Source organism: Oncorhynchus gorbuscha, linkage group LG12 (assembly GCF_021184085.1).
Source record: "Oncorhynchus gorbuscha isolate QuinsamMale2020 ecotype Even-year linkage group LG12, OgorEven_v1.0, whole genome shotgun sequence".
Taxonomy (NCBI): domain Eukaryota; kingdom Metazoa; phylum Chordata; class Actinopteri; order Salmoniformes; family Salmonidae; genus Oncorhynchus; species Oncorhynchus gorbuscha.
Genome location: NC_060184.1, coordinates 69,989,640 through 70,015,396, shown reverse-complemented (window position 1 = coordinate 70,015,396; position 25,757 = coordinate 69,989,640). Strand labels below are relative to the sequence as shown.

General features: G+C 45.3%; 1 protein-coding gene across 2 annotated transcripts; it reads left to right on the top strand.

Annotated features, from left to right (window-relative positions):
- Window positions 1-1,379: 1,379 nt before the first annotated feature.
- Window positions 1,380-25,718, top strand: oplah (5-oxoprolinase, ATP-hydrolysing). 2 transcript variants are annotated; one of them, XM_046292835.1, is made up of 27 exons: window positions 1,380-1,538; window positions 3,267-3,522; window positions 3,753-3,944; window positions 5,174-5,288; window positions 6,105-6,228; window positions 8,288-8,483; window positions 8,678-8,843; window positions 10,414-10,552; window positions 11,080-11,147; window positions 11,700-12,016; window positions 12,609-12,721; window positions 13,927-14,097; window positions 14,587-14,724; window positions 14,856-14,994; window positions 15,204-15,316; window positions 15,752-15,903; window positions 21,270-21,430; window positions 21,641-21,742; window positions 21,860-22,034; window positions 22,380-22,564; window positions 22,825-22,971; window positions 23,326-23,460; window positions 23,760-23,909; window positions 24,028-24,185; window positions 24,346-24,506; window positions 24,663-24,760; window positions 24,942-25,718. In XM_046292835.1, exons 2-27 carry the CDS (start codon window positions 3,352-3,354, stop codon window positions 25,101-25,103), a joined length of 3,948 nt encoding a protein of 1,315 aa, XP_046148791.1. In that variant the 5' UTR covers window positions 1,380-1,538; window positions 3,267-3,351; the 3' UTR covers window positions 25,104-25,718. The 2 variants fall into 2 exon arrangements, with proteins under 2 accessions (XP_046148791.1, XP_046148790.1); XM_046292834.1 differs by having other exon boundaries at window positions 1,380-1,541.
- The last annotated feature ends 39 nt before the right edge of the window (window positions 25,719-25,757 follow it).

Sequence of the window (25,757 nt, the reverse complement as noted above, 5' to 3'; positions counted from 1 at the left end):
AATAGTTTGTGTGGAGGTGCTGACTAACGGACAATAAACTATAAAATATAAAAATAAAGAAAGTCGCACACTCCATGTGTAATCTCCCAGCAATTTAATGGGTATTTACCAACGTTTTGGCACCACTGTGCCTTCCTCAGGGTCACTGTGCCTTCCTCAGGGTCACTGTGCCTTCCTCAGGGTCACTGTGCCTTCCTCAGGGTCACTGTGCCTTCCTCGGGGTCACTGTGCCTTCCTCAGGGTCACTGTGCCTTCCTCGGGGTCACTGTGCCTTCCTCGGGGTCACTGTGCCTTCCTCGGGGTCACTGTGCCTTCCTCAGGGTCACTTTGCCTTCCTCAGGGTCACTGTGCTTTCCTCAGGGTCACTGTGCCTTCCTCAGGGTCACTGTGCCTTCCTCAGGGTCACTGTGCCTTCCTCAGGGTCACTGTGCCTTCCTCAGGGTGCAGCACAGTGATGCGAAACTTTGCTAAATATCCATTAAATTGCTGGGAGATTACACATGGAGTGAGCGACTATTTATTTTGATAGTTCCAAGTGTGGAGGGGAACATGATTCAGTTGAATGTGGGAGCAATGTCTTACCTCTCTTATCTTACCTCATTTGCACTCACTGTATATAGACTTTTTGTTTTATTTTTTCTACTGTATTATTGACTGTATGTTTTGTCTATTCCACGTGTAACTATGTGTTGTTGTACGTGTCGAATTGCTTTGCTTTATCTTGGCCAGGTCGCAGTTGTAAATGAGAACTTGTTCTCAACTAGCCTACCTGGTAAAATAAAAAAAGGTTAAGTGATTTAATTGGGGGGGGGGACATAGTGCAGCATTTGGTGGATGTCAGGTGCAGAGAGCAGCTAGAAAGGTTCATAGATATAAAATTAGTCTTATGCATAGGGTGTAAGACAGATTGGTGGAAGTACAGTGTGGAATGATGGAGCTTCCACAGCTGCTCCTCAACTAAGTGAACCTAATGTCGGGCTGGTGTTTTTGCTGGTCCTGGCATGGTTCTGAGGCCTGTTCAGAAATCTTGCGTCCATGAACGTGCGGTGTCAAAGGACACTTTGATAATGACTCGGGGGTCGTGGGAAGCAGAAATAACATGTTGAAGGTTATTGTGGAGACTGAGGGTAACATATGTTACAGTGGTTGTTGACATGCTGAATAATCTGAAGGGTGGAATCTTTCAGCATGAAATATATCAAGTTTAATGGAGTAGGGGGTTAATTTTATTTTAATGGTAGTACAGAATTGGGCAGATCATAATTGATCGTATATTCCAGCACAGTAGGTGGCGTCATGCACGTAGCCTAAACGTTTGTTTGCGGACCGCCATGTCGAAGAAGTAGAGCCTAAAGGCAAAGGGGTGGAGTGTATGTAGTCTTTAGTAAATTAGAAACCATACTTACTTTGGTAACCAGAGCAGAGATCTTCAGCATTGAGGTGAGAGTGAGGAAGGAGAACCGCAAAGGACGATAGACGACTGGCAAGGATTTGCGACACATCGGATCATCAGTGATAAACCCAGAGCAAGAAGACTCGTAAGTAGCCCTAAAGATCGGAAAATTACCCACTCAACTTTTGAAAATAGACCGATAAAAATGTATTAAAGCCATGCCAACCTACCACTACACCGACAGTACAAAGTGGTCGCTCGTGGATCAGTGACTTATGAACAACCTACATAAATGGGGCAATCCGTCATTTATGACCAAAGCAATTAGGATAATAATATAGTAATTGCTGCATTGATTTAGTCGAATGTATTGCTCATGACAGTTTTCTGTATGAATAGAATAGTACACAATATTGCCGATTGATAAAGAATGCATGCCTGCGATACAAACTGCATCCGTTCTCACCAGACTGCTCTCCAGTTAGCGCTTCCTCGGCGTAGTCTAGTAAACACATAATATACATAATGGGCTATAATATTGTAATATGTGCAAAACCACTATTAAGTGCACTTATTTATTCAAATCTTCTGGTAGCATATGGCATATATTTGCTGTGGCACATGCAGTAGTGGAACCACTGAAGACATCAAAACCATGAAATAACACACATGGAATCATGTAGTAACCAAAAAAGTGTTAAACAAATCAAAATATATTTTAGGTTCTTCAAAGTAGCCACCCTTTGTCTTGATAACAGCTTTGCACACTCTTGGCATTCTCTCAACCAGCTTCACTTGGAATGCTTTTCCAACTAAATTCCAACTAAATTCTAAATAGTTCGCAGACAGTGTCACCAACAAAGCTCCATCACACCTCCTCCTCCATGCTTCACAGTGGGAACCACACATGCAGAAATCATCCGTTCACCTACTCTGCGTCTCATAAAGACACGGCGGTTGGAACCAAAAATAAAAATTTGGACTCATCAGACCAAAGGATAGACTTCAACTGGTCTAATGTCCATTGCTCGTATTTCTTGGCCCAAGCACGTCTCTTCTTATTAGTGTCCATTAGTAGTGGTTTCTTTGCAGCAATTCAGCCATGAAGGTCTGATTCACACAGTCTCCTCTGAACAGTTGATGTTGGGATGTGTCTTAGTTGAACTCTGTGAAGCATTTATTTGGGCTGCAATCTGAGGTGCAGTTAACTCCAATGAACATATCCTCTGCAGTAGAGGTAACTCTGTGTCTTCCTTCCCTTCCTTTCAGTCCTCATGAGAGCCAGTTTCATCATAGAGCTTGATGGTTTTTGCAAATGCACTTGATAAAACTTGATAAAATGTTCCGCATTGACTGACCATGTCTTAAAGTAATGATGAACTGTCGTTTCTCTTTACTTATTTGAGCTGTCCTTGCCGTAATATGGGACTTGGCCTTTTACTAAATAGGGCTATCTTCTTTATACCACCCTTACCTTGTCACAACACAACTGATTGGCTCAAACGCATTAAGAAGGAAAGAAATTCCACAAATTAACTTCTTAACAAGGCACACCTCTTAATTGAAATTCATTCCAAGTGACTACCTCATGAAGCTGGTTGAGAGAATGCCAATAGTGTGAAAAGCTGTCATCAAGGCAAAAAGTGGCTACTTTGAAGAATCTAATATATAAAATAGATTTTGATTTAACATATACAATAGATTTTGATGTAACACTTTTTTAACTACATGATTCCACATGTGTTATCACATAGTTATGATGTCTTCACTATTATTAAACAATGTAGAAAATAGTAGAAAATAATAATAATAATTGAATGTGTTGGTGTGTCCAAACTTTTGACTGGTACTGTAAATATCTCTATCTCTCCAGAAACCAGATTACTGCATCTTGAGTGAGTAGTTTTGTCCAGGATTTCAGGAGCAGCAGTTCTCTGTCCATCCTTAATTTCTTCAGGATGACAGTGACTGAAGGGAAGTTTGACTTTGCTATCGACCGCGGTGGTACTTTCACCGACGTCTTTGCCCGATTACCTGACGGCCGGGAGAGGGTCCTGAAACTGCTGTCCCACGACCCCCAGAACTACAAAGACGCTCCAACTGAGGGGATCCGCAGGGTTCTGGAGGAGGTGAGACGGAACTCTGGAGAGACGGGGAGAGGAATTAAAGGACTAAGGAATAGACAGATGAGAGAGAGGTAGTTTATGGAGAAATTAAGAGAGCCGGAAGAGTAGTTTTGGTTAAAGCTTGTGACAAGCTGAGATCAGACATGACATCTGCAGACAAGAGGTAAACCAGTGCTTAATGTCTGATCCTCTCTAACCCCCCCTCCCCCGACTACATCCTGCTATGTTCACAGGAGACTGGGCAGGCATTTCCCAGGGAACAGCCTGTGGAGACATCCCTGATTGGCTGGATCAGGATGGGCACCACAGTGGCGACCAATGCCCTACTGGAGAGGCAGGGAGAGCGGACTGCCCTCCTGGTCACAAAGGGGTTCAAGGATCTGTTGCATATTGGCACCCAGGCCCGGCCAAAGCTCTTCGATTTGGTTAGTGCTTCTCTATGGAATGGAGACTGGGTTGATGCTACAGCACAATAGAGTTTTCGCTTTGAGAGCTCTTTGTTTGGGGTGGTGAGGTGGGGGTCATGTCCTGCCTTGTCGGAGACTGACACTAATGCATTGATGAATGAATGAATGCTCACTTGAACAATTCCATACCGGCCGTGCTAATGGGACGGTTAACTGAGAGCTACTATATGCAAGTGGCAGTCGGCACTTTTCCTCTATGTTGCTTGGTAATGGAATAATGTACTCTTATCATTGAAGCGTTTCAAATGATTCAGTAACGTTTAGGTAGACTTTTCACAACAAGTTTATACTAAGCCTACAAAGTTAGTAAGTGATTCTTTAAATTAGGGTCTAATACTGCTTCAGATAAAGTCCTCAATTTATTGCATCAAGGGTTTGAGAGGCAGAGCTCACAATTGTCTCTGTTTCTTAAATGAATACTTTGACATTGTTCTACTGTGTATACGTGTTTAGTTGTGTTGTAATGGGAGTGTATGGGTGCACATCTGGAGTGTATCACTGCTCCTCAGTAGGTCTGTGTGAGACCTGTTGGAACTACAGCTGCACCCTCCCATCTCCTGCTGGGCTCACAGTACAGACATGATCTACATTCTGTTAGCAGGGACAGGTGGGCCTGTCAGGGAGCACTAAGGGGTTGGGAGGGACGCAACAGGGACTGAATTAATATACCTTGTGCTTACTGGACGATGTGTGGCAGCATAGAATGAAAAACACACATAGATACATGTGCATAAACAAACACTCTGTGCACACACGGAACATGCAGCTGTCTCAGAAAAACGGTTCCATGGGCAGTTAATGGGAGGATAGGTACACGCATGGGGGTTGGTCTTGGAGTTTGTCCCCAGACCTGTGTTCTACTGTTGGTCCGAGTGAACTTTGACTGTCGAAAAGGTCACTGTGGTGACATACTGACCTAGCATATATCCAATGATATTGCAACAGCGTTGTGCTGTCCGCTGCACCTTTGGGACCAGACCCTGGAGGTCCTAAGGTTTATATGTAAGTGATGACTAATACCATTTCCCAACTTTTCCTTTTCTAGGACAGCCAGCTCTTACCCAATATCAACTTCCATCATGGATAGTCAATACTGAGTTGTTTTATTAAAATTCTAAAGTTGGGAGTCTAGATTATTTGCAAGTTAGAGTAACTTAACACTCTTTGTGTGTGTGTGTGTGAGACAGGAGGTGGCTGTTCCAGACGTGCTGTATGAAGAGGTCATTGAGGTTGATGAGAGGGTTGTCCTTAGACAAGATGGCTGCCAGCTACCCAGGAAAGAACCCAAGCGTATTGTCACAGGTAACAGCACTACACGGGAGTAACTCATTAACATGCAGGCCTTCAGCTACACAGACTCCACGACACAGTGCATTCAGAAAGTATTCAGGTCCCCTGACTTTTTCCACATTTTGTTACATTACAGCCTAATTCTGAAGTTGATGAAATAATATTTCCCCCTCAATCTACACACAATACCCCATAATGACAAAGTGAAAACAGGTTGGAATATGAGGTTGGAATAATACTGTGAAAAGGAAGATTTAGTGTAAGAGCTGTTTGAAAAGACCGCCTGAAATGTTTGCCTGTTTGGGTGGGATGGAATTGTGGCCTGCTTGGTGACATCACCTCTCTGCCATTAACAGCACGTTTTCAGTTTTTCCCTCCCCACTCAAACCACTCCCAGATAGTCTTAGTAAAATTCTTTCTTGAGAAATTGTTCTATGCTAAGAAGCTATTTTTGTTTATTTTTTACTATTGAGATAAAAACAGCTGCATTGGGTCTTTTACCATTTAGTCTATTACAATACCCATTTTACAATAAACTAATTATTACACAAATTTAAACACGGAGAGTGCAGTATTCTTGACCATATCCTGCAAGTTATGGAAATTATATGGATATGTTTCCTGCTCCTACTGAGGCACAGGCAATGACTGACAAGGAGAGCTTTTTTAACATATACCATTTTCAGATGCAAATTTCCCACAGGACTATTGCCTCCTGTATGTCAAGTTTATGACAGGTTTGAGTGGTAACTGCTTGGGTTAATAATTTGCATCCACACATACACATATACCTGTCCCTTACCTCTGCCCTGTGTCTCTGTCCTCCAGGCAGTACAGGGGACTCCCTAGAGGTGTGGCGTGAGCTGGACATGCAGCGTGTGGAAGACGATCTGAGAGGAGTCCTGTCCCGGGGGATCCACAGCCTGGCTGTTCTGCTGCTACACTCCTACACGTCAGTATACTTGCCAACCCAGACAGTAAACTGGGAGAAACTCTTGCTGTCTTTAAAGATGGTCGTTGTGTGTGTCTAGTGCCTGGTGTCAGATTACCTGTTTTTCTTGGTGTTAGATCACTGTAGTAGATGTGGAAGGTCATGAACAGTCAGTCTGAGAAGGGTAGAGGAAGACTGGCCCTCTTCTCCTTCACTGCGCTTTTTCTCCTGCCATCTCGAAAGTTGAGTTTCTCTCCGTTTTTATATGCATTCTGGGAGTTCTCATTTATTGATTTACAGGGTTCTTTCTACTGCGTTTCAAACTGTAAAGTAATTTAAAGTCGCTGGATGTAAGTACATTGTAAAGGCACCTTCAGAACTGTCCGGCTTAATGCCAGGTCTGATGACCACACAACCTTTCAACAGGATGGAGAACACTGAAAGGCTTTTCAAGAAAACACTGTACGAGTTAGTGAGTCAACTTTGCAGTTTGCCTCACAGTACTAAACTTAGCAAAAACAGAAACGTCCTCTCACTGTCAACTGTGTTTATTTTCAGCAAACTTAACATGTGTAAATATTTGTATGAACATAACAAGACTCAACAACTGAGACATAAACTGAACAACTTCCACAGACATGTGAATAACATAAATTTAATAATGTTTCCCTGAACAAAGGGGGGTTCAAAATAACAGTCAGTAACAGTCAGTATCTGGTGTGGCCACCAGCTGCATCAAGTATTGCAGTGCATCTCCTCTTCATGGACTGCACCAGATTTGCCAGTTCTTGCTGTGAGATATTACCTCACTCTTCCAACAAGGCACCTGCAAGTTCCTGGACATTTCCTGAGGGAATGGCCCTAACCCTCACCCTCCAATCCAACAGGTCCCACCAGACGTGCTCAATGGGATTGAGATCCGGGTTCTTCGCTGGCCATGGCAGAACACTGACATTCCTGTCTTGCAGGATATCACGCACAGAACAATCAGTATGGCTGGTAGCATTGTCATGCTGGAGGGTCATGTCAGGATGAGCCTGCAGGAAGGGTAACACATGAGGGAGGAGGATGTCTTCCCTGTAACGTACGGCGTTGAGATTGCCTGCAATGACAACAAGCTCAGACTGATGATGCTGTGACACACCGCCCCAGACCATGATGGACCCTCCACCTCCAAATCAATCCCGTTCCAGAGTAAAGGCCTCGGTGTAACGCTCGTTCCTTCGACGATAAACGCAAATCCGACCATCACCCCTGGTGAGACAAAACCGCGACTCGTCAGTGAAGAGCACTTTTTGCCAGTCCTGTCTGGTCCAGCGACAGTGGGTTTGTGCCCATAGGCAACGATGTTGCCGGTGGTGTCTGGTGAGGACCTGCCTTACAACATACCTACAAGCCCTCAGTCCAGCCTCTCTCAACCTATTGTGGACAGTCTGAGCACTGATGGAGGGATTATGCATTCCTGGTGTAACTCGGGCAGTTGTTGTTGCTATTCTGTACCAGTCCCGCAGGTGTGATGTTCGGATGTACCGATCCTGTGCAGGTGTTGTTACACGTGGTCTGCCACTGCGAGGTTGATCAGCTGTCATCCTCTCCCTGTAGCGCTGTCTTAGGTGCATCACAGTACGGACATTGCAATTTATTGCCCTGGCCACATCTGCAGTCCTCATGCCTCCTTGCAGCATACCTAAGGCACATTCACTCAGATGAGCAGGGACCCTGGGATTCTTTCTTTTGGTGTTTTTCAGAGTCAGTAGAAAGGGCTCTTTAGTGTCCTAAGTTTTCATAACTGTGACCTTAATTGCCTACCGTATGTAAGCTGTTAGTGTCTTAATGACCGTTCCACAGGTGCGTGTTCATTAATTGTTTATGGTTCATTGAACAAGCATGGGAAACACTGTTTAAACCCTTTACAATGAAGATCTGTGAAGTTGTTATTTTGATTTTTTTTCGAATGATCTTTGAAAGACAGGGTCTTGAATAAGGGATGTTTCTTTTTTTGCTGAGTTCATATGTTGGACAGGAACATAATGGAATGACTCTGATGTGAGAAGTCTCTCTCTCTCTCTGTGTATGTCAGGTGGTCTGCCCATGAGAAGGCTGTTGGGTCATTGGCGCGCAGGCTGGGTTTCACCCAAGTGTCCCTGTCCAGTGAGGTCATGCCCATGGTGAGGGCAGTGCCACGCGGGTACACCGTATGCGCCGATGCCTACCTCACACCTAAAATCCGCCAGTACTTGAAAGGCTTCACCTCTGGCTTCAGAGGTGGACTGGAGGTTAGTCCGTGTTTTTGTAAATAAATGTGTTTTGTTATGTTAACATAATGTTGTGTAGCTGTATTTACTGAGCAGTCATAGGTGTGCAGAGAGATCATACTCTTGTGTAGCTTTACATTCTGTATAGCTACACACCTTGAAAAGACTGCCTCTCTCAACCTCCTGTACTCCCTCCGCCTCTCTCTCAACTGTAGGGTGTGAGTGTTCTCTTCATGCAGTCTGATGGCGGCCTCACTCCCATGGAGCAGTTCTGTGGGTCCCGGGCTGTGCTGTCTGGGCCCGCGGGGGGGGTGGTGGGCTACGCCATCACCTCCTACAGCCAGACAGAGAACAAGCCCGCCATTGGGTTCGACATGGGGGGTGAGGAGGAGCACAGGATGTAGTGGGGGGGCACAATGGAAAAGAAGGAAACGGCTAAAGGGGGGAGGGGCCATATGCAGCCTATATAGCATGAGAACAGGGGAAGAGGGTAAAGGCGTCAGCATGCTTCTGTTCAGTTGGCGGCTAGCTGAAGTTGTCTAGATGAACTGAACGAGTGTACTCGCATAATCCCTTAAAAGACCTTCGCATGAAAAATGAGAAAAAAGCACAAATACTACTGTTTGTCCATGTTGAGACTCCGTAGCCAGTATACACTTCCTAGCAAAGAGTCAGAATTTTTCGAAGATGACTCACAAAATCGGTGATAAATTTTGACCTTTTTGCCGAGGATCTTAGTCGCGCATTTTTACATCTAAAATGTTTGTTGCAGTATTTCTAAATGAAAACATTTGCATGAAAATTAGTTGAATGACAACAAAGACATTATTGAAGAATCCCTACTGAACAGGCAGTTAACACACTGTTCCTAGGCAGTCATTGAAAATAAGAATTTGTTCTTAACTGACTTGCCTAGTTAAATAAAGGTAAAATAAAAAAACTGTTGACCAATCATCAACAGATAGACTTTGACTACCTATCACGAGAATTTAGCTATCTCAATGGTTATACTCAACTATCACTCAAGCTTTGTAAGGCTCTGGTTAATGAAGAATTAGAAAAAGTCCCAGTCTGCAATAGATCAGTCCTTTTTTCAGAGAGCACTCTGTCTTCAAAATGAGAACATAATCTTTTTGTAGCACACACACACAAATGAACTCCCGTCAGTAGAATCTCCACCTCTCTTTAGGTGGGCTGTATTTTTCCAAAGTTCACATACATTGTTTATCACACTTCTGCAACATGTTTCATCATCTTCTGCAAGCCTAGCCATTTCTAACAGTTTTTCACCTCCCTAGTGTGGGGAGGCCTCTTTCCAGTTATTAGTTTCACCGTTATCACAAGTCGACAGTTCAGTTGTCCTTGAATGTCTCAACTATACCCTGCCCATACTGTGAAAATAGTAACACAATGGCCTAGTCTTAAAAAGTCTAGTCACACACATTATTGGATTATGACTCTAACACATTTCATACAATTAGATGGTTTCAGGGTGGAATACTTTAGTCATTATCTTAAACATACAAATTCTTCTATCACTAGCGACTTCGGCTTGCCTCCCGGGAAAACAATTGAGTGCCTGAACAGCTGAAAAAACCCTTACCGAAGTCAAACGAACGAAAACATCACAAAATGTTGTCATAATATATGCACAAACTCTTCCAAACTGTTTCGGCTGGGAAGCATGCGGACGCCTTATTAAAGGGTGGCTGACTTTGAGAAGAGAGAGAGGTGTGAACTAAAGGGTTTAAAAGGAAACGATCATAGCAGGAAGCAGGAATGGTACTGATGTTAGACAAAGGCTTCTTTGAAGCCCTTGATGACTAAATCTCACATTATTCACTAATACTGGGCTGAGGAAGTCCTAGCGTTCCATCATTTAGGGAAACTTGGGCTCTTTTACACTTCATGCCCCTAACAGCTACTCTGGGCCACTCTGTTCACCCTTCAGGCACGTCTACAGATGTGAGTCGCTACGCGGGTCACTATGAGCACGTGTTTGAGGCCACCACGGCTGGCGTCACCCTGCAGGCCCCACAGCTAGACATCAACACCGTAGCAGCAGGTGGTGGCTCCCGCCTCTTCTTCAGGTCAGTCAGGACAACAGGTTCACACATACTATGAATATGGCCTAGTGGTTAGAGCGTTGGACTAGTAACCAGAAGGTTGCAAGTTCAAACCCCCGAGCTGACAAGGTACAAATCTGTCGTTCTGCCCCTGAACAGGCAGTTAACCCACTGTTCCTAGGATGTCATTGAAAATAAGAATTTGTTCTTAACTGACTTGGCTAGTTAAATAAAGGTAAAAAAATACAAATACTTTCAGCATACTGTATGTTTACATAGACTTCACTGTACACAGTCTGTTGCTTGGAGGTCTGGGAAGTATAATATCTATTTTCTCGTGTTTGTGATTTATGCTCAGACTGTTCTGCAATCGCTAAACCATTAACCCACAGTTACTACCTAGGAACTCATTAGACAAACATTGGCAATGTATAACTTCCTCAGGGAATGACTGTGTATGTGGTGGAAGTCAATCTAGTCCAGTCAGTCCACAGGGAGGGAAATGTGACATTATAGTCATGACCCCTCAAATCTCCCCTCTTTGTTCCCAGGTCAGGGATGTTTGTTGTGGGTCCAGAGTCAGCTGGTGCCCATCCAGGACCAGCCTGCTACAGAAAGGGTAGGAATACTGCCCCCCACCCCGTCCCTCTCTCTGTCCCTCTCTCTGTCTCACACACATGCTCCTCATCTTTCCTCTCCTTTTCTCTGTTGAATAGAGCTGTTACCCTTTTTCTCCCGGGTACAGATTTCTATCCTTAATCCTTTCCACTCAGTTAAATTCAAATGTACAGACATTTTAACATCTGTACGGCCGAAGCTTTTTCCTCCCTGGTCCCTTTTCCCTACCCCATCTGTAGAAAGATGGTGTGGCCGAGGGGGAAGGCTTAAAAAAGTTGGAATAACTCCCAAATTCCAACAGAAATGTGAGATTATGTAACAGCTCTGGATACAGCTCAAGTGAAGTACTGTAGTAACCTACAAAATCATTTAGTTTTCTCCTGCTACTGTTGGTATGTTATGACTCCTGATGTGGAAGTGTGCTATTTATAGCATTGCCTATATTCTGAACACTTATGGTTTGGTAATACTACAGAGAAGACATCAATCTGTGAGTTGTAGAGTGGTCAAAGGCCTGATGTAATGTCCAGGTATTCCTATATGATCTTCATAGGTGGTCCTCTGACTGTGACGGATGCCAACCTGGCTCTGGGCCGCCTGCTCCCCTCCTACTTCCCCAGGATCTTTGGTCCTGGAGAGGACGAGCCTCTGTCCTGCGAGGAAACCATGGAGCACTTCCAACAGCTCACCCACGAGATTAACCACTTTCTCTACACCAACCAATCCCAGAGCAGCGCCGACGGAAGCGCCCATTCAAACAACAGCAGGGTCATGAGCAGCAAATCAGAGATGAGCATGGAGGAGGTTGCTATGGGTTTTATCAGAGTGGCCAACGAGGCCATGTGTCGTCCCATCAGAGCACTGACACAGGTATTGATGGGAGGGATTATATTGATGTTTTTTTTTGTGTAGTATGGTGTTTCACTAGAGACATTAGTTGAAATACTTGAATTAGTCCCATTTTCACATTCAAAATAAGCAGTGGAGTTTGTTGTTAGACTACAGCAGTGGAGTTTGTTGTTAGACTACAGCAGTGGAGTTTGTTGTTAGACTACAGCAGTGGAGTTTGTTGTTAGACTACAGCAGTGGAGTTTGTTGTTAGACTACAGTAGTGGAGTTTGTTGTTAGACTACAGTAGTGGAGTTTGTTGTTAGACTACAGTAGTGGAGTTTGTTGTTAGACTACAGCAGTGGAGTTTGTTGTTAAGACTACAGTAGTGGAGTTTGTTGTTAAGACTACAGTAGTGGAGTTTGTTGTTAAGACTACAGTAGTGGAGTTTGTTGTTGTTAGACTACAGCAGTGGAGTTTGTTGTTAGACTACAGTAGTGGAGTTTGTTGTTAGACTACAGCAGTGCTCTGATGTTGCTGATAATTCCATGTTCAACAGAAGTTTCTGCTGCCTTTTCCAAAGACTCTGGCTCTCTCTCCCCCTATCGCTTGCCTTCTCTGTCTTTCTGTGTAGGCTAAGGGTCATGACACCTCTCAGCATGTGTTGGCTTGTTTCGGTGGAGCAGGTGGGCAACATGCGTGTGCCATCGCACAAGCTTTAGGTATGAAGACTGTCTTCATTCACAAGTGAGTCCTGTTTCCTCTCTACATATGTCTGAGTAGGGAGTCCTGTTTCCTGTCTACACATGTCTGAGTAGGGAGTCCTGTTTCCTGTCTACACATGTCTGAGTAGGGAGTCCTGTTTCCTGTCTACACATGTCTGAGTAGGGAGTCCTGTTTCCTGTCTACACATGTCTGAGTAGGGAGTCCTGTTTCCTGTCTACACATGTCTGAGTAGGGAGTCCTGTTTCCTGTCTACACATGTCTGAGTAGGGAGTCCTGTTTCCTGTCTACACATGTCTGAGTAGGGAGTCCTGTTTCCTGTCTACACATGTGGTTGTGTATTCCAAGGAGGGACAGATGGAGAAAGTGAGGGTGAGCGAGAGAGGCTGGCATGAAAATGCTAGGCTTGTTGTTGGTTCCTTTCGCGATGTCATTTGACAGTTTGATTCGTAACTGTACATTTTACATTTACATTTTAGTAATTTAGCAGACGCTCTTATCCAGAGAGATTTAGGGCATTCAGCTAGGTGGGACAACCTCAGTCATAATAAGTACATTTTCCTCAATAAAGTAGCTAACAGTCAGTGCTAGTAAGGGGAAAAGTCGAGTGCGAGTGAATCTTATTAAATTATTCACAGCTTTAATGGCTGCCAAAGGTGCTTTCACCTAGTGTTAGCTCTGGGCTGTGAAGACCTATACAATCAAAACATCTAGGTTGTGTATATCTCTCTAGAAAAATAAATGTAATCAAATTCCTTTGTAGATAAGGCAGCAAAATGTGAAGACTGCAAGGAGTGTGTATACTTTCACTAGACGCTGTGTATTATAGTGTAGAAGTTGGTGTTAGGTACATTTCCCTTCTCTCACCCTTAGATGAAATGAGTGCTGAGTGATTAGTGCTTTTTAAAGTCGGTTTGAAGGAAAAAAACATCACTTTTCGACTTCAGTTTCAATAAAACATTAAAAAAATATATATTGTGAATGATTTGATTTCTCTCTAGAGAAGCGGCATGTTGGGCTCACAAAAAAAACCAAACTAAATTGAATTCAAGTAATTGAAACGACGTCGGTCAGTTAGTTGTTTAATAACAAAAAATAAATGAATTGGTTAATCGCTCAGCACTTGATTAAATAAAACTCAATCAATGTTCCTCCTTCTCTTCAGGTGTTACACAAGTTTATTGAAACATAAAATAGTACATCTCTCCATCCGTCTCTCTCTCTCCCAGGTACAGTGGTGTGTTGTCGGCCTACGGCCTGGCGCTGGCTGATGTGGTGGAGGAGGTCCAAGAGCCGTGCTCTCTGCAGTACAACCCTCGCTCCTTCTCTGAGCTGGACCACAGGGTGGAGCAGCTGACCCAGCGTTGTACAGAGACCCTGAGAGACCGCGGCTTCAGCAGGTCAGACACATGAGCACAACACACACACACACACACACACACACACACACACACACACACACACACACACACACACACACACACACACACACACACACACACACACACACACACACACACACACACACACACACACACACTCTTTTCAATCGTCTGGGTTCTATAATTAAGAAATACTGCCCGAGGAGGTGTGGTATATGGCCAATATACCACGGTTAAGGGCTGTTCTTATGCACAACGCTATGCAGAGTGCCTTGAGACAGCCTTTAGCCGTGGTATATTGGCCATATACCACAACCCCCTGAGATGCCTTATTGCTATTATAAACTGGCTACCAACATAATTAAAACAGTGAAAAGTCATTTTGGGTCATAACGGTGGTATACAGTCTGATATACCACAGCTTTAAGCCAATCAGCATTCATGGCTCAAACCACCGGTTATAATTAAGAAGGAACCAATGCTTTCTTGTCTCTCTTTCTCTCTCAGCTCTCAGATAACCACTGAGGTTTTCCTCCACCTGCGTTACGAGAAAACAGACTGTGCTCTTATGGTGACAGCCACAGGTTACCCCGGCAACTCTCTGTCTTGTAAGTCAGGGGACTTCCGTAGTGCCTTCACTAAGCGGTGAGCACATGAACCTTTCCCCTCACTCCTTAATGTTCCTTCATGATAACAACCAATGATCTTACATCTACAACCATCTCACGGAGCCCTCATGTTCCCTCTCTACCCCTCCCTCCCTCTCTCCTTCCCAGCTACCTGCAGGAGTTTGGCTTCACCATCCCAGACCGGCCAATCATGGTGGATGACATCAGAGTCAGGGGCTCTGGGAAGTCCGGAATCAAATCTGTGACCAACACCAAGATGGGATCTGGAATTCTCAAAGCCACTACGGTAAAGAGATTAGTATTTGGAGGGTCACAAATCATCACAAGCACGGTTTCCTTACTGTACATCACAAAGTAATGTCACTTTTTTCACCTGTGAAACGGGGCTGTGAATACAGTCTCCTTTTATGTGAGTAACAAGTAGTATTACAGTATATTTAATGTATGGCTCCATCCTGGGATCCTCACAAATATATCCTCATTTCTATCGCTAAGATAACCAAGTGTTACTTTGAGGATGGTTACCTGGATACAAGTGTTTACCTGTGGGAGGAGTTGCCATGTGACCACAATATCCCCGGTCCAGCCATCATCATAGACAAGAACAGGTGTGTATTTGTCATGCTGTATCACTTCAGTGTCAGGAAGGGAGAAGGGACAAGGCTACCTTGGAGTATTTACAAATAATGACATTACAAATACTAAATTCAGATTAGTTTTCAAGCCTAAAATAGCCACTGAATTACACCCGTTGGGTTAGATGATGCTGGCATTCTATAGCCCGGTGGTTCTCAATCCTGGTCCTGGGGACCTAAAGGGGTGACCATTATTGTTTTTGCCCTGGGCACGACACACCTGATTCAAATCATCAACTCTTCATCAGGCTTTGATGATTTGAATCAGGTATGTAGTGCTAGAGCAAAATATATTTTGTTTGCCCCTTTGGGACCTCAGGACAAGGATTGAGAACCACTGCTATAGACCAGAGTAATGTCCTCTGTAAGTACTGTTTTAGACGCTGTCATTGGGTTGTTTCCTCCCAGCACCATCCTGGTGGAGCCCAGCTGTGTGGCCCATCTGACAGAAGGGGGTGATGTGTGCATCGCCGTGGGCTCCGACCCCCACTGCCTCCTGGGAACTGAACTCAACACTGTGCAGCTGTCCATCTTCTCCCATCGCTTCATGAGCATCGCAGGTACGTTAGTACCCAGGGAGGAGGGACCGAGGGAGGGGGATGGGAAAGATGGGGAGGATAGTGTGAAAACGGATAGAGGATAACCGGTGGATAGCTGAGAGGGAAATGGATGGGAGTCGAGAATGCAGAAGAATGAGGGTTTGGGAGTGTCAAACTTGTCATGGAGAAAATCATTGCCATTTACAGTTGAAGTCGGAAGTTTATACACCTTAGCCAAATACATTTATACTCTGTTTGTCACAATTCCTGCATCCTTATGTAATACATGTATCACTAGCCACTTTAACTATGCCACTTTGTTTACTTTGTCTACATACTCATCTCATATGTATATACTGTACTCGATACCATCTACTGTATGCTGCTCTGTACCATCACTCATTCATATATCCTTATGTACATATTCTTTATCCCCTTACACTGTGTATAAGACAGTAGTTTTGGAATTGTTAGTTAGATTACTTGTTGGTTATCACTGCATTGTCGGAACTAGAAGCACAAGCATTTCGCTACACTCGCATTAACATCTGCTAACCATGTGTATGTGACAAATAAAATTTGATTTAATCCAAATCCCCTGTCTTAGGTCAGTTAGGATCACCACTTTATTTTAAGAATGTGAAATGTCAGAATAATAGTAGAGAGAATGATTTGTTTCAGTTTTTATTTCTTTCATCATATTCTCAGTGGGTCAGAAGTTTACATACTCTCAATTAGTATTTGGTAGCATTGCCTTTAAATTGTTTAACTTGGGTCAAACGTTTCGGGGAGCCTTCCACAAGCTTCCCACAATAAGTTGGGTGAATTTTGGCCCATTCCTTCTGACAGAGCTGGTGTAACTGAGTCAGGTTTGTAGGCCTCCTTGCTCGCACACACGTTTTCAGTTCTGCCCAGAAATGTTCTATAGGATTGAGGTCAGGGCTTTGTGATGGCCACTCCAACTCCAATACCTTGACTTTGTTGTCCTTAAGCCATTTTGCCACAACTTTGGAAGTATGCTTGGGGTCATTGTCCATTTGGTAGACCCATTTGCGACCAAACTTTAACTTCCTGTCTGATGTGTTGAGATGTTGCTTCAATATATCCACATAATTTTCCATCCTCATGATGCCATCTATTTTGTGAAGTGCACCAGTCCCTCCAGCAGCAAAGCACCCCCATGCTTCATGGTTGTGATGGTGTTCTTCGGCTTGCAAGACTCCCCTTTTTTCCCTCCAAACATAACAATGGTCATAATGGCCAAACGGTTCTATTTTTGTTTCATCCGATCAGAGGACATTTCTCCAAAAAGTCTTTGTCCTCATGTACAGTTGCAAACCATAGTCTGCATTTTTTATGCCGTTTTGGAGCAGCGGCTTCTTCCTTGCTGAGCGGCCTTTCAGGTTTTGTCAATATAGGACTCGTTTTACTGTGGATATAGATACTTTTGTACCTGTTTCCTCCAGCATCTTCACAAGGTCCTTTGCTGTTATTCTGGGATTGATTTGCACTTTTCGCACCAAAGTCTCTAGGAGACAGAACGCGTCTCCTTCCTGAGCGGTATGACGGCTGCGTGGTCCCATGGCGTTTATACTTGTGTACTATTGTTTGTACAGTCGTGGCCAAAGGTTTTGAGAATGACACAAATATTAATTTCCACAGAGTTTGCTGCCTCAGTGTCTAGATATTTTTGTCAGATGTTACTATGGATTACTGAAGTATAATTATAAGCATTTCATAAGTGTCAACGGCTTTTATTGACAATTATATGAAGTTGATGCAAAGAGTCAATATCTGCAGTTTTCAAGACTTCTGCAATCCGCCCTGGCATGCTGTCAATTAACTTCTGGGCCACATCCTGACTGATGGCAGCCCATTCTTGCATAATCAATGCTTGGAGTTTGTCAGAATTTGTGAGTTTTGTTGGTCTACCTGCCTCTTGAGGATTGACCACAAGTTCTCAATGGGATTAAAGTCTGGGGAGTTTCCTGGCATGGAACCATAATTATTGATGTTTTGTTCCCCAAGCCACTTAGTTATCACTTTTGCCTTCTGGCATCCTTTCACTCCCTCCTCTCTACATTTTCCTCCTCTGTCTCTGCTGCTAAAGCCACTTTCTACCACGCTAAATTCCAAGCATCTGCCTCTAACCCTAGGAAGCTCTTTGCCACCTTCTCCTCCCTCCTGAATCCTCCTCCCCCCCCCCTCCTCCCTCTCTGCAGATGACTTTGTCAACCATTTTGAAAAGAAGGTCGACGACATCCGATCCTCGTTTGCTAAGTCAAACGACACCGCTGGTTCTGCTCACACTGCCCTACCCTGTGCTCTGACCTCTTTCTCCCCTCTCTCTCCAGATGAAATCTCGCGTCTTGTGACGGCCGGCCGCCCAACAACCTGCCCGCTTGACCCTATCCCCTCCTCTCTTCTCCAGACCATTTCCGGAGACCTTCTCCCTTACCTCACCTCGCTCATCAACTCATCCCTGACCGCTGGCTACGTCCCTTCCGTCTTCAAGAGAGCGAGAGTTGCACCCCTTCTGAAAAAACCTACACTCGATCCCTCCGATGTCAACAATTACAGACCAGTATCCCTTCTTTCTTTTCTCTCCAAAACTCTTGAACGTGCCGTCCTTGGCCAGCTCTCCCGCTATCTCTCTCTGAATGACCTTCTTGATCCAAATCAGTCAGGTTTCAAGACTAGTCATTCAACTGAGACTGCTCTCCTCTGTATCACGGAGGCGCTCCGCACTGCTAAAGCTAACTCTCTCTCCTCTGCTCTCATCCTTCTAGATCTATCGGCTGCCTTCGATACTGTGAACCATCAGATCCTCCTCTCCACCCTCTCCGAGTTGGGCATCTCCGGTGCGGCCCACGCTTGGATTGCGTCCTACCTGACAGGTCGCTCCTACCAGGTGGCGTGGCGAAAATCTGTCTCCTCACCACGCGCTCTCACCACTGGTGTCCCCCAGGGCTCTGTTCTAGGCCCTCTCCTATTCTCGCTATACACCAAGTCACTTGGCTCTGTCATAACCTCACATGGTCTCTCCTATCATTGCTATGCAGACGACACACAATTAATCTTCTCCTTTCCCCCTTCTGATGACCAGGTGGCGAATCGCATCTCTGCATGTCTGGCAGACATATCAGTGTGGATGACGGATCACCACCTCAAGCTGAACCTCGGCAAGACGGAGCTGCTCTTCCTCCCGGGGAAGGACTGCCCGTTCCATGATCTCGCCATCACGGTTGACAACTCCATTGTGTCCTCCTCCCAGAGCGCTAAGAACCTTGGCGTGATCCTGGACAACACCCTGTCGTTCTCAACCAACATCAAGGCGGTGGCCCGTTCCTGTAGGTTCATGCTCTACAACATCCGTAGAGTACGACCCTGCCTCACACAGGAAGCGGCGCAGGTCCTAATCCAGGCACTTGTCATCTCCCGTCTGGATTACTGCAACTCGCTGTTGGCTGGGCTCCCTGCCTGTGCCATTAAACCCCTTCAACTCATCCAGAACGCCGCAGCCCGTCTGGTGTTCAACCTTCCCAAGTTCTCTCACGTCACCCCGCTCCTCCGTTCTCTCCACTGGCTTCCAGTTGAAGCTCGCATCCACTACAAGACCATGGTGCTTGCCTACGGAGCTGTGAGGGGAACGGCACCTCAGTACCTCCAGGCTCTGATCAGGCCCTACACCCAAACAAGGGCACTGCGTTCATCCACCTCTGGCCTGCTCGCCTCCCTACCACTGAGGAAGTACAGCTCCCGCTCAGCCCAGTCAAAACTGTTCGCTGCTCTGGCCCCCCAATGGTGGAACAAACTCCCTCACGACGCTAGGACAGCGGAGTCAATCACCACCTTCCGGAGACACCTGAAACCCCACCTCTTTAAGGAATACCTAGGATATGATAAGTAATCCCTCTCACCCCCCCTTTAAGATTTAGATGCACTATTGTAAAGTGACTGTTCCACTGGATGTCATAAGGTGAATGCACCAATTTGTAAGTCGCTCTGGATAAGAGCGTCTGCTAAATGACTTAAATGTAATGTAATGCAAGGTGCTCCATCATGCTGGAAAAGGCATTGTTCGTCACCAAACTGTTCCTGGATGGTTGGGAGAAGTTGCTCTCTGAGAATGTGTTGGTAACATTCTTTATTCATGGCTGTGTTCTTAGGCAACTTTGTGAGTGAGCCCACTCCCTTGGCTGAGAAGCAACCCCACACATGAATGGTGTCAGGATGCTTTACTGTTGGCATGACACAGGACTGATGGTAGCGCTCACCTTGTCTTCTCCGGACAAGCTTTTTTTCCCGGATGCCCCAAACAATCAGTCCAATCCCTGTACCTTTTGCAGTCTGTCCTGTCCCTGATGTTTTTCCTGGAGAGAAGTGTCTTCTTTGCTGCCCTTCTTGACACCAGGCCATCATTGACAGACGAAGAACAATGATTCCAAGCACTACCCTCCTTTTTGAAGATTCCGGTCTTTATTCGAACTCAATCAGCATGACAGAGTGATCTCCAGCCTTGTCCTCGGCAACACTCACACCTGTGTTAACAAGAGAATCACTGACATGATGTCAGCTGGTCCTTTTGTGGCAGGGCTGAAATGCAGTGGAAATATTTTTGGGGGATTCAGTTCATTTGCATGGCAAAGAGGGACTTTGCAATTAATTGCAATTCATCTGATCACTCTTCATAACATTCTGGAGTATATGCAAATATCATACAAACTGAGGCAGCAGACTTTGTGAAAAGTAATTTTTGTGTCATTCTCAAAACTATTGGCCACGACTGTACAGATAAACGTTGTACCTTCAGACGTTTTGAAATTGCTCCCAAGGATGAACCAGACTTGTGGAGGTCTACAATTTTTTTTTCTGAGGTCTTGGCTGATTTCTTTGGATTTCCCCATGATGTCAAGCAAAGAGGCACTGAGTTTGAAGGTAGGCCTTGAAGTGCATCTACAGGTACACCTCCAATTGACTAAAATTATGTCAATTAGCCTATCAGAAGCTTCTAAATCCATGACATAATTTTCTGTCATTTTCCAAGCTGTTTAAAGGCACAGTCAACTTAGTGTATGTAAACTTCTGACCCACTAGAATTGTGATACAGTGAAATAATCTGTCTGTAAACAATTGTTGGAAAAATGACTTGTGTCATGCACAAAGTAGATGTCCTAACCGTCCTAACCGAACTATAGTTTGTTAACAAGAAATTTGTGGAGTGGTTGATACACTTAGGTCATTAAAACCTGTTTATGTAAACTTCCAACTTCAACTGTAGCATTGCCATTTAAGTAACAGAAAGGTAACTAACTGAAAACAAAAAAACACCACTAAGTTTTCCCTGAAATCTCAATTAAATGCCCCATTGTCTCATGCATCTACAGAACAGATGGGCAGAGTGCTCCAGAGAACCTCCATCTCCACCAACATCAAGGAGCGTCTGGACTTTTCCTGCGCTGTGTTTGGTCCTGACGGAGGCCTGGTGTCCAACGCACCACACATCCCTGTTCACCTGGGAGCCATGCAGGAGACCGTCCAATACCAGGTCTGGACGATCACTGCAAGCATGACAATTCACTGCTTTAACAATCTATTCAAACATGACAATTCACTGCTTTAACAATCTATTCAAAGTCTGCAAAACATACTAAGCAAGTATTTGGGGAATTGGAGACATTCTCACACTAAGCCAGGAAGAGTATATTGTCATGTCTCTCTGTCCCGCTTTCCTTATTTCTATCCTTGTCATCTACAGATCAAATCCATAGGGAACATCATTAAAGAAGGTGATGTGATTCTGAGTAATCATCCATGTGCAGGAGGCAGTCACCTCCCTGACCTCACTGTCATCACTCCGGTGAGTTTCACTGATAATAGTCCCTAGAAACATGAGGTGGAGTCGGGGGCCTGGAGCCCGGGGTGGGGGGGCCTGGAGCCCCTTATCACTATATATCGCGCTCTCTGTCCCTCTCAGGTGTTCAGGAGTGGTGTGAGTGGGCCAGTGTTCTTTGTGGCCAGTAGGGGGCACCATGCAGACATTGGGGGGATTACCCCGGGCTCCATGCCCCCCCACTCCACCTCCCTGCAGCAGGAGGGTGCTGTCTTCACCTCCTTCAAACTGGTCACTGCTGGAGTCTTCCAGGAGGAGGGTGAGGAAATTCTACGGAGAGGAACCCTTATGAAAGGGAGAGCCAATATGTTGTAATATCTGCTTGGCACTGGCAGTCATTGAGATAGTGTTGTGTTGTTATCAGTTGGCTGTATAATGTGTTGTAGCCAGGAGATGTTGGTAGCAGTGGCTTTCAGTGTAAAGCTATAGTCACAATAGGATATGTTGAGATTCACTAAACACACCATGAGACTTGTCTGACTGGCTTAAATCCTAGGAATTCAAAGCACTCCAGGAATCTGTTTTGAAATAACGTTTCCATGGCATTGTACTGATCTTTCTCTCTCTCTCTCTCTCGCTTTATTTCTTTCTCCTCCTTTGTCAGCTGTAACTGAAGCCCTCATGGCTCCGGCTCAGTACCCAGACTGCTCTGGGACTCGCAATCTCCATGACAACCTGTCAGACCTGCGAGCTCAAGTGGCAGCCAATCAGCGAGGGAGCACGCTGGTGGGGGAGTTGATTGACAGCTATGGGCTGGCTGTGGTGCAGGCCTACATGGGGTACATCCAGGTGAGGAGGACGTCACTGTGAGATGCTTCTTTCAGTTGGCCTGTATTGTATTAGCTTTATTTGGATTCTAAGGTCATATCGCATTATAAACGGAGTGGTCAGCATTCCTGTTCAGGTGTTTGTCTTTGTGTAATGTGTGTGTGTGTGTGTGTGTGTGTGTGTGTGTGTGTGTGTGTGTGTGTGTGTGTGTGTGTGTGTGTGTGTGTGTGTGTGTGTGTGTGGGTGGGTGTGGGTGTGGGTGTGGGTGTGTGTGATTCCAGACCAATGCAGAGCTGGCGGTGAGAGACATGCTGAAAGAGTTTGCCCGTTGCCGGCAGAAACAGACGGGCTCCTTGGAGGTGGAGGCAGAGGACTTCATGGACGATGGAACACCAATCAGATTGCGGGTCCAGATTAATGAGAACGAGGTGGGTGGAGATCTAATACTACCCATCTAGCATGGCTGGGGCGCCAGATCTGTTTGTACTGGAGCAAACTCCTCTTGCTCTTTCGTGTTTGTCAGGCCTACGAACACGAGAGAAGTGTTGGTTGAAATAGACAGATCTGGGAACCAGTGTGCTACCCACCATCAAAGACTGGGCAACAACTACTGTTAATGTTAATCAACATTACTGCTCCTTTCTCGTTCCCTCTATCCCTCTCTCTCGTTCTCTCTACCTCTCGTTCTCTCTATCATATTCTCTATCCCTCGTTCTCTATCCCTTGATCCCTCTCTCTCTCTCGTTCTCTCTATCCCTGTATCTCGCTATCGTACCTCCCAGGGCAGTGCAGTGTTTGACTTCACAGGGACGGGGACAGAGGTGTGGGGGAACTGCAACGCCCCTCGTGCCATCACCTTCTCTGCCCTCATCTACTGCCTGCGCTGCATGGTGGGCCAAGACATCCCCCTCAACCAGGTCAGACACCGTTCACAATCTCAATCCACCACAGAACAAAGTCAGTAATGGGAAACATATGCTAGGACCTCTGGTGGGGGATCATGGATACTGCAACGTTGAAGTTTGGGCTCAGTATACCAACAGCTTTAGGTTTCTTTTATATGGAAGAGTTGTCCTTTAGGTGATATGATCACTTCTAATGACATGTCTGCACTGAATGCAGAATGGGGCAACATAATAATAATAATAATAATATTATGATATGTGAAACAGTCTCTCTATATGGGGAATGTATTAATTAAACCACTGTCTCTCAGGGCTGTCTCACTCCAATCAAGGTCATCATTCCCAGCGGCTCCATTCTCCAGCCTTCCCAGAATGCCGCTGTCGTGGGGGGGAATGTGTTGACGTCACAGCGGGTGGTTGATGTCATCTTCCGTGCCTTCGAGGTCTGCGCTGCCTCACAGGTAGGAGAGAGAGCTGCTACTGGAGAGTCCTGCTACAGTTCCAGATGGAGCAATAGTCTTGATGTTTGAGTGTTACCAGCCCTCCCTCTCTCATTTCTTCTCTCTCTCACTCACTCAGGGCTGCATGAACAATGTGACTTTCGGCAGCGAGGGGAGCGGTTACTACGAGACGGTTGCCGGGGGAGCAGGTGCTGGTCCAGGCTGGACTGGGCGGAGTGGTGTCCACAGTCACATGACTAACACACGCATCACCGACCCAGAGATTCTGGAGAAGAGGTGGGTGGAGGATTTATAATAGAGGCTTTAACCTTCTACAGTGAGAAAGGCAATGCCTTAACATTCAGTTCCATTGTAGTTGTCTTTAACCTAGTTGGCTAGCAATAATAATAATAATAATAAGCAATCATTCCTTCTGTCCTGTTGATCTGATTCTCAGGTACCCTGTGGTTCTGGAGCACTTCTCCCTGCGGCCCGGCTCGGGGGGTGCAGGGGAGTACCGTGGGGGCGACGGGGTGATCCGGAAGCTCCTGTTCAGGAATAAGGTGGTCCTGTCAGTTCTGACAGAGAGGCGCTCCACCCGACCCTATGGTCTCCATGGTAATCTCTCACCTATGACCTCTCCAATGACCTTTATTAGTATGATAATGTTTGTGTAGTTTTGATTGAGTAGCTGTCTTGTTTTGTACCGCCATGTCTTCTAGTCATAACATCTTCTATGGTTTGTTGTTCATTGTATTCTGTTCTCACTCTTAGGGGGTGACTGTGGGGCATCAGGCCTGAACCAGCTCCACAGAGCAGATGGAAGGGTTCTCAACCTGGGGGCCAAGACCACTGTGAGCCTGGAACCTGGGGTGAGACTATACTACTGTCATGGCTGTCAGAGTTTGTGTGGCACATCTGAATGGGCCTGTTGGTGTGGTGTACTGCCCACTATGGGCCTGTTAGTGTTCTTGTATTGTACTTGTCTTGTCTTTTGTTCTGAGTATGTGTGTTGATTACCAAACTATCCATCTGTGTGTTTCTGTGTTGCAGGATATGTTTTGCCTGTACACACCTGGTGGAGGTGGATATGGTGAGGAGGACAAGCAAACAGCTGGGGATGGAAGACTCCTTAAAAAGCGCAGGCGCTTCAATGACAACTTCTCTGAGAGGGGCAGTGTGTTTGAGTATCGCATGGCACAGGAGGGTGTATGAGAACAGGCGACAGGCCAGGGCTGGAGGGGAAAGAGACCTAGAAAAACAGTTCCACTAAGATGAGATGTGCTGAGAAACTCCGCCAAAGATGGAGACAACGATGAAGGCTGGAGAGCATTCAAAATGCTAATGCATTCATGTCCCGTTTTTAGGCCTTGAACAATGCCTTTTTTTCATGTCTGTAGTCAACCCATACTACGGTGTTTATAGGATGCTAGTGGTATGTCCTTTACAGTACTTTTGAGTTTGCACAGAGACAAACATGGAAATTGTTTCACCGGTAGGAGAGTTAATGAAACAAGTTTAATCCTCTGAAGACAGTAAACCTTTAGGCCTAGATTCATTCAGGTCAAGGGTTAACCTGACCTGTGTCAACAGTATCGTTTGTATTTTCCTTTAAGCTTAGGCAGTGTGTTAAAGCTGTAGACATGTAGTCTACTGCCTCTCACCACAACTGATTAGAAACAGGATGTAAAAGCAACACTAGATTATACAGTTGTATGGATTCAAGGGTGTTAACTAACTTGACTTGAAACATTACTCTTCAAATCTGTTGACGTAACGAAGACTAGCCGACCTTTGGATCAGATGGATACAGTAAATTGCTGCATTGGATTTGTTGTGTGTGGAACTTTTGACTTTCATGCCATTATT